The sequence below is a fragment of the Sphaeroforma arctica genome, assembly GCF_001186125.1.
Source record: "Sphaeroforma arctica JP610 unplaced genomic scaffold supercont1.375, whole genome shotgun sequence".
Lineage (NCBI taxonomy): Eukaryota > Ichthyosporea > Ichthyophonida > Sphaeroforma > Sphaeroforma arctica.
Window position 1 is genome coordinate 3,219 of NW_014040183.1, and position 9,393 is coordinate 12,611.

The 9,393-nt window shown below is 43.6% G+C and overlaps 1 protein-coding gene across 1 annotated transcript in view; it reads left to right on the forward strand.

The window, feature by feature from the left end:
• The window catches only part of SARC_05708 (hypothetical protein), a gene marked incomplete at its 3' end in the record, with an annotated part of 11,914 nt that overhangs the window by 1,135 nt on the left and 1,386 nt on the right, over positions 1-9,393 (forward strand). The window contains exons 2-12 of the mRNA XM_014300422.1: positions 532-741; positions 1,077-1,271; positions 2,080-2,181; positions 2,645-2,800; positions 3,717-3,818; positions 4,604-4,735; positions 5,120-5,389; positions 5,964-6,138; positions 7,261-7,422; positions 8,056-8,228; positions 8,584-8,696. Of these exons, the coding sequence (XP_014155897.1) occupies positions 532-741; positions 1,077-1,271; positions 2,080-2,181; positions 2,645-2,800; positions 3,717-3,818; positions 4,604-4,735; positions 5,120-5,389; positions 5,964-6,138; positions 7,261-7,422; positions 8,056-8,228; positions 8,584-8,696 (1,790 nt within the window). The remainder of the gene's footprint in view (positions 1-531; positions 742-1,076; positions 1,272-2,079; positions 2,182-2,644; positions 2,801-3,716; positions 3,819-4,603; positions 4,736-5,119; positions 5,390-5,963; positions 6,139-7,260; positions 7,423-8,055; positions 8,229-8,583; positions 8,697-9,393) is intronic.

Below are 9,393 nucleotides of genomic sequence, written 5' to 3' on the forward strand. Positions count from 1 at the left end.
ATAATTGTTTATGTATATGTATATGTATATGTATATATATATGTATATGTCTGTATGTATGTATATACGTATGTATTTATATCTATATATATATATATATATATGTGTGTGTGTGTGTGTGTTATATATTATATATATATATATATATATATATATATGTGTGTGTGTGTGTGTATATAGATATTTGTTCATGTATATGTATAAATATATATATATATATATATATGTGTGTGTGTGTATGTGTGTGTGTGTGTATATGTATATGAGTGTGTGTGTGTGTATTCATCTATATATATATACAATGCAAGGGTATGTATATGTTATATGCACATGTTTGATTGACTACTAGCCGTTTGTCGTAGTATGCCTTGTTGAGTATTCAGGTCTTAGATATCTTCGTCCATCACTAGCACATCTCGCTAGAGGCAAAGTGTACCTGTCCTTTTTTTCAGCTTCCAATGAGTCAAACGCCACTCTCCTTTCGCATTTGTAAACGTAACGCTCGTTTCTTCGTACCTGTGACACCTATAGATGGGGTTTGAAGCCTCTGTCCTCGGGCAATTGACACACATCGCAGTGGCTGGCATGACATGCAACTCTTGCGTTAAGAATATAGAGGGCATGCTGGGGGATATGGATGGCGTGGTTAACATACAGGTCAGTCTGAGCGATGAGGATGCCTGGGTAGTGTACGAGAGTGACTTCACCAGCCCCATCGAGCTCTCGCTGGCTATTGAAGACGTAAGTGTTTTATTTGCTTTGCCTGAGTGTCTTGTGTAGAGGGGGTACTAGTACAGTAGGGTGATGATGAATACGTTTGGAATACGATGAACCCGTATATAGTGCTGGGAGCTGGCAGGGCGTGAGTGGGATGTTAAGCGTTAAGTACTGGAGAATGCGTACAAATCTGAATGTATACCGTTCCTGATACTTTTTCCAAGGCGTATCTGTTCGCACAACCACTCATGCAAGCATACCCTCACAAAGCTCACCTACTCCTATCGCATGCACTCACCAATCCACCGACTCAGTATATACACCCTACACCCACGTGCACACCACCACCCGCCATGCAGATGGGCTTTGATGCCGACATCCTGCAACCCGCCGCAGATGTCCAGGAGAGTCAACAGGGCATTACAACCTCACTGGAAACCACCGCACGCTCACTTGAGCGCATCCACACCCGGGCCACAGTCCACCTCTCTATAGAGGGCATGACATGCAACTCGTGTGTGCAGAGCATTGAGTCGACCGTCGGCGAGGCCAAGGCAAGTTATACAGACGGAGTGCTTGGGGGTGTACGTACCATTGGTGTCCTAGATGTGTGTCGGTGTGTACAGGCCTGCTCTCTCGCTCTGTGTACGATGACGGTTTTCTTTTTGTGACGCACACAAGCTTGTTCTGTCTACGGTGGTTTGGAATAGATTATGCAGTTGTTGTTGTTTTCTTATGGGATAGCTTATGTACACTAATACTGTACTGTTGTTGTTGTTTTCTTTTGCGATACCTTATGCTCACTATCACTGTACTGTACCATTGCTGTTGTTCGTATGGTATTGAATACGATGTGGACATTGATGTTATCGGTTGATGGGTTGATTTGTACGTGCCAATTCCAATGATTGACTATTCCTATCATTTTCAAGTCAATTCCAACACACTTAGCGTCCACACACACGCTCGAGTCTACAGATCGAGCACGGAGGAAGCTGGGTGTGCGTATCCGTGGTTATATCACAAGAAGTATGGATGGTAGTTGGAAGAATATTATCTTTATTGAAAGAATATGTTCGCTACCACATACACATAAACGTGCCAGATCGCCGGTTGGGCCGGGAGATTCTCTCACATACGTATCAAATCGTGTGTTAAACTGGCAGTGAGCCGATTGAGTGGGTGACTGGGTCCCTATTGACGAATTGTGGGCGGTTGCCAAAGTTTTTTTGTCGTTATTCTATTCGCTGTTACGTCAACGTACATATCAGGAACAGTACTGCAGGCGTCTTAACGCGTTTACCTGTATATATCCGTATTAATGCATGTGTATATATCCGTATTGATGTGTGGTTTAAGCAGGGTGTGCGCAGGGTGAGCGTCTCACTGGATATGGGTGAGGCGAGTGTAGAGTATGCGGCAGATGAGATCACAGCGGATGAAATAGTCGACCTGGTCAATGAGGTATGGCACATCTCTGCGCTATATGCCGTCACTAAGCAACCCGTTTATAGCAGAGTGTGAAGTTGTTCTGGGGTTCCTTTCTGCTGTCTATCTTTTAGTTTTCTGCGCCAGACGTGTGTAGGTAGATGATCGCCCTTGATAATCGAAGCATACCATTTTCTGTGTCTCAAATGCTACAAGCACATGAAGCCTCTGTGAACCAACGCCTGCCTACCACTGCACCTGCTGATTACTGTGTACGTTAGTGCACAGGCATACCATGCCCGTACACATTTGTATACTGAATGCTTGTCACATGCGTGCACATGCGAGTAGATCCGTAGCAACCAGTACCTACTCCTGGATGCAGAGCCTCGACCACCACCTATACAGGCACACAGTGCCGTAGTGGCCTGACACTCTCGTGAACCAATACACACACACGCACGCACACACACACACACACTTCCTCTCTGCACTATAGATGGGCTTTGAGGCTGTGGAGCTACGGTTGCCTGTGCCCTCTGAGGTTGCTGGGCTTATGTCACCGAAGGACAGGAGACCTGTCAACCGCACAGGCCGGCATTCGCCTGTGCGGTCACCGTCACCACTGAGACAACGCCAGGCAATCAATCACAATGTGAGTGGGAGTGGGGGGGGTGTAGTTGTAGTTGTAGTTGTGCAGGTGGGTATAGTACTGGGTGTGGGAGAAGGCATGTGTATGTCAAAAGGCACGTACACGTGATAGGTAGGACCACGACAGAGACCGTCACCACTTGGACAGCGACCGGAAAGTAATCGCAATGTGTACGATTGGTTGCGGTTGCACATGCGTAGTATAGGTATATATGTACAGGTGTGTATTGGTGAGGATATATGTATAAGCATTAGTATATGTATATATGTACAGGTGTGTATTGGTGAGGATATATGTATAAGCATTAGTATATGTATATATGTACAGGTGTGTACTGGTGAGGATATATGTATAAGCATCAGGCAGCGTAGTATAGGTATATATGTACAGGTATGTATTGGTGAGGATATATGTATAAGCATTAGTATATGTATATATGTACAGGTGTGTATTGGTGAGAATATATGTATAAGCATTAGTATATGTATAAATGTACAGGTGTGTACTATATATATGTATAAGCATCAGGCAGCGTAGTATATGTATATATGTACAGGTGTGTTTTGGTGAGGATATATGTATAAGCATCAGGCAGCATGTCCAAGTCTCCACCACCACGTGCACAACCCCAGCAAGTCTATTAGCATATGGGTGTATATACTTATATCTTGGCACGTGCTTGATGGTTCTGTGCGCAGGCATTCGACTAAAGCGTTTAATATTTGATATAGTCTTGTATTTGCCTAAAACGTTTATGTATTTAATATAGTCTTGTATTGGCCTAAAACGTTTATGTATTTGATTTAGTCTTTGTATTTGCGTAAAGCGTTTATGTATTTGATATAGTCTTTGTATCTGTCTAAAGCATTGTGTATTTATGTAGTCGTCTCATATTCACGCTTCTTTTATTCGATCACAGCTCACCAGCGCTCGGTTGTCCATCGAGGGCATGACCTGCACCTCCTGTGTGAAGAATATAGAGGTCAAGATCGGATCAGAGATCGGTGTTTTGAAGATAAAGGTAAGCCTATCAATTAATCCTGTGCCTTTACGAATGAGATCAGTGTCAGACAGGTACTGGAATACGACATGTGTAAATGTTGCCTACATTCGTAGTTGTGAGTAAGTCTTGTGCTCATTGAGCCACGCCCCGTGCAATAGGCTATGATATTATATCAAACAACGTTGTCAATCGGACAATCACCCAGGACTTTGTAGAGTTATTGCGCGTATTACACTCATATATATATATATAAATGTATGTGTATGTGTATGTGTATGTGCATGCGTATGTGTATGTATATATATATAAGATATATATATATATATACATATATAGATATATATATATATATCAAAAACCCTTCCGCTGAGTGTTGTTACCACGGGAATAAGCTGAGAGCCTGTATACATCAGACCTACATTCATAACTCCCCATTTAACGGTCGTCCTACCTTACTTCTGTACTGGTAAACTGACATCCCCATTGACGAGCGGTATGTGCAGGTCGATTGTCTGGATGTTGATTTGTCTTCTCATGTACTTGTTTCTTATGGGCCTTAGCTGAGGGGTTGTGTATAGTGGTCTGGTGACTATACTAGACCTCTCTCAGTCGCACTGTGTACGCGCATATTGTGATGTGCTGACTTTCTCATCCCCGATAAAAAGTTACAGATAGACTGTCGGATGGCTGTTTTCTCACTATGGCCTTGATACATGCACATATGCGTTTGGATATAAGATATTACAGATAGTTTGTTGAATGGCTGCTTACTTACTATGGCCTTGATGCATGCACATACATAGGTGGATTTGGTAGGTTGCTCGGCGAGTGTAACACTAGACACTTCGCTGACCTCTTCGGCCGCTGTTGCTGAGGCGATTGAGGACATGGGCTTCGAAGCAGCGGTTGTCAGCACATCACTGGCCGTCCCGTCGGTGAGTAATCGCACACCGTGTGATTGTTGAGAGCTGAATATATTAGTATATATATATATATATATATATGTATATATAGCTACATTGAGTCGTTGCGTACCTCTAGACATGAAGTAGACTCAATGATAATATAGGATGCGGGAGATGCGAAACGATACCATATGGGCATTAGAAGATCGCTCGCTAGTTCTATGGTGAATGCACATTTTCGAGCTTGCGTCATTCTATTATATTCATGCGTTTTGTATTGTGCATGCATGGTGTATGTGCGTGTGTGTATTTTGTCTATAATATATATATATATATATATCAATATTCTATACCAGCCCCTATCAAAACCTATCGCTTACTCTAAATCCAAGACACCTACTTCTATCCCCACAGCCATTGCCCAGCAAGCGCAACTCCAATCGCATACAGCCGCTCTCTACCCCTTCCTCCACAGACTCTCTCACGGGAGGGGTGTTCCTGGGGCTAAAGAAGGGGGCCTCCACACAAACCAGTTTAGACTCCCTTGCACTCAAGCGTGCCAGTTCAGACTCGCTGAGTATGCGAAAGATGCGCTCGCTGATGTCAGGCACGTCCACGTCCATCTTCAAGGTCACGGGCATGACATGTGCGTCGTGTGTGGCCAATATCGAGAGAGCGGTTCAGGTGCGTATGGGATAGGCGTAGTGGTTTATGTGTGTATGTAAGTGTGTGTGTGTGTGCTATAATGTGTTGTAGTGTGTGCAGCAACACGTGACTTTAAATGTGTGTGTGTTTGAGTGGTGCTGAGTGTGCGTGCGTTGAATAGCGTGTGTGTGTAACAATAGGCAGTGCTGTGTGTGGCTATGTTTTCGTGTGTATAGCGATACGATAAGTGGCTCTGTGTGTGTTGTATAACGGGTGTATCAGACGGTGGTGCAGTGATTGTGTGTGTGATGGTGCGTGCATATATATATATATATATATATTATGTCTTTTGCATACGGGAGCGTGGGTGATGGACATGGTGTCCTTATTCGCCTCTCCCAGTCTCTATGGCTGGATTGAATGATGTTTATGTTTGCGACACATATTGGATGATATTAAAATTTCACTGTGTATGCAAAAGAAAGAATGACGGAGACTTGGTGAATATGTCACTGCTGCTGTTTGCCGCCGCCCCGCACTTTCTGCTTTCTGATTGGGTTATATTTATAGTTAAAATGCTCACGGTTCTAATTATATCTCATCACGTATACAGAAACACCCAGGCGTGGTAAAGGTCACCGTAGGTCTTTTGTCGGAGAAAGCTGAAGTCGAGTACGACGCCACGCTGACCTCTCCCGCTGAGATTTGCGCCAAGATCTGTGCCATTGGGTTTGGAGCGGTGGCGTTGGAAGACAAAGATCCCGGGGAATGCGTGCTGACTATCAAAGGTGTGTGCTAGTACTTGTACGAGGCATGGTACTTACAGGGAAATGACAGGGCATCAACTAGGGACAGTAGCCCATTTGATTGGGACACTGCTATTGTATACACATACATACATACAGACACTTATTGTATACACATACAGACACTTATTGTATACACATACATACATACATACATACACCTATTGTATACACATACATACATACATACGTACATACACCTATTGTTTACACATACATACATATATACATACACCTATTGCATACACATACGTACATACATACATACACTTATTGTATACACATACATACATACATACATACACCTATTGTATACACATACATATATACATACATCTATTGTATACACATACATACATATACCTATTGTATACACATACATACTACATCTATTGTATACACATGCATACATACATGCACCTGCATGCTCATCAGCTATGACATCATACTTGTGCAGCACGGCAGAACATCACGTATATCTCACAACAGCACTTGCGTATAAGCATCTTCATGTACTCTAATATAACCCATTGCCTGTGCATATCTCACCACATCACTTGCGTATAAGCATCCTCATCTACTCTAACATAACCCATTGCCTGTGCATATCTCACCACATCACATGCGTATAAGCATCCTCATGCACTCTAACATAACCCATTGCCTGTGCATATCTCACCACATCACTTGCGTATATGCATCCTCATGTACTCTAACATAGCCCATTGCCTGTGCATATCTCACCACATCACTTGCGTATAAGCATCCTCATGCACTCTAACATAACCCATTGCCTGTGCATATCTCACCACATCACTTGCGTATAAGCATCCTCATATACTCTAACATAACCCATTGCCTGTGCATATCTCACCACATCACTTGCGTATATGCATCCTCATGTACTCTAACATAGCCCATTGCCTGTGCATATCTCACCGCATCACTTGCGTATAAACATCCTCATGTAGTCTAACATAACCCATTGTCTGTGCATATCTCACCACATCACTTGCGTATATGCATTAAATATATATATATGTATATATAGATATATATATAGCATCTTCATGCACTCTAACATAACCCATTGCCTGTGCATAGGCATGACTTGTTCCTCCTGTGTGGCCAACATCGAGCGCAATGCCATTAAACTAGACGGCGTGACCATGGCCGCAGTTTCGCTTGCCACCAACACGGGCAAGTTCCAGTTTGATGCCGATAAAGTGGGCGCCAGAGACCTAATAAAACACATCAACAATCTAGGTACGGTATGACATGGACACACGCATGCGCACGTTACAGGCGTATCTGTGTTGGGTGGGTGGGTGTGTCTGTGTGTGCCTATGTTGTAAATGTGTGGTCACTGCATGGATATCTGGGAAGTGGGTACATGTTGTGTGCCGTAGGCTGTGGGTCGGCTGAGTATGTGTGTCTGTATATATATATATATGTATATATATATATATATGTGTGTGTGTGTGTATATATATATATATGTGTGTGTGTGCATGTATGTATGCATGTATGTATGTAAGGATTTCGTCGTTTAGGCCTTTAATGATTGATTCGTCTCCGATCGTCACCTAATACTTTATGTCACTAAGAATTGTATGACACTTTCATCTCAATTCCAATATAATTCTCTGCCGCATTGTAGTTTGATAGTCGTCTACGCTCAATGCGCATCCATCTCACACACTAGTGGTTGTAGTTGATCAGTCTCTGCACCGTCTTAAGCCGTCGTGCTATAGGTACTGACTTCAACGTCTCTCTTGATGGACCGCAATAGGCTGTACTGCCGCATATATCCCTGCCCATGTGCCTTCGCCTATCACTGATATTAATATATTCCGCTATCCTATGCAACCCTTCAAAACCCAACCCTAAAACGCATAGGTTTTGATGCGTCTCTGAGTGACGGCAACAAACTAGAGTCTATGGACCATTCGCCCGAAGTTCGGAAGTGGAAGCACCGGTTCCTCTTCTGCCTCGTGTTCTTTGTGCTGACCTTCATAGTGATGCTGCTGTGCAATCTGCATGCCACTATGAAGTACATGATGGCCTTGGTGGTAAGTGCACAACACTCGCAAAAGCATACTCCCGTGCACGATATATATATATGTATGTAAGTATATATATATATGTGTGTGTGTGTGTGTGTGTGTGTGCGTGTATGTACATGCAACCGACCTCTGTTCTACTCTTCGTCTATTGTGCCTGCGAAAGTGTGGTGCAGAATCGCAGACGAACCATAAAGCACGTGGTGCTATTGGAGGCGGTTTTATATCAACTATCTGTATACCTACAACCCCTTCACATACTCTTTAATGTACCCTTGCATGCCTGTGTAGTCGTCACCATACAGCCTAGTCCGCCGTAATCTCATCTCTCCGTCCCTCTTTCCTCGGCGGGTGTTCATCTCAGGTGCCTGGGGCTTCGCTATCCAGCCTGTTGATCATGTCGTTTGCTACTATAGTGCAATTTGTGATTGGTAAATCGTTCGTCGTGTCGGCCTACAAATCACTCAGACACGGCAGGTATGAGCATTGAGCATGCGAAATGTATGTATTTATAGCTTGAACCTATTTATGGCGTACTATAGTTTTCCGAATAACACCCAGATATAACGTATGTGTAAATTGAGCTGGTATATGCAAGCGGCTTGTCGATTCTTACTCGTGCGAAGGTGCCTGCACGTGGCGCCTGATTACCGATGGCAGGCGTAGGCGGGGGATCTTCGGCCCATCCTTCTATTACACACTAAGAGGTGTACAAATCCTGCACGATATACATGAATGAATCCTAACGCATGTCAAGCGTGTGTGTTTGTCTCTTGTTATGTGTTTCTCGTCGTAGTTGCCGTCGATTCACAACTCTCATAGATGGTACCATGGCAGACACAGGCGTGGGATCTTCAACCCGTTTCTTACCGTATACACGCATTAGAGATGGACGACCCCCCACCTATATACCTACATGGATCTCAATGTGTGTCTCAGATTATGTGATATCTCTTCCTACCTACTTTCTCTGTACTCACAACACTTCATGCAAAATGCATCTGCAAACACTTCGGGTATGCGCATTGTATAAAGCCACGGGGGATGAGTCCGCGGATATTCGCCTATAGCTCACACGGTCATGGCTCAGTCATTGACTCCAAAATACTACCTAATGCAGAACCTACCTACACATAATGGCTCCATGTACACACGCTTAATATACTCCCGAATG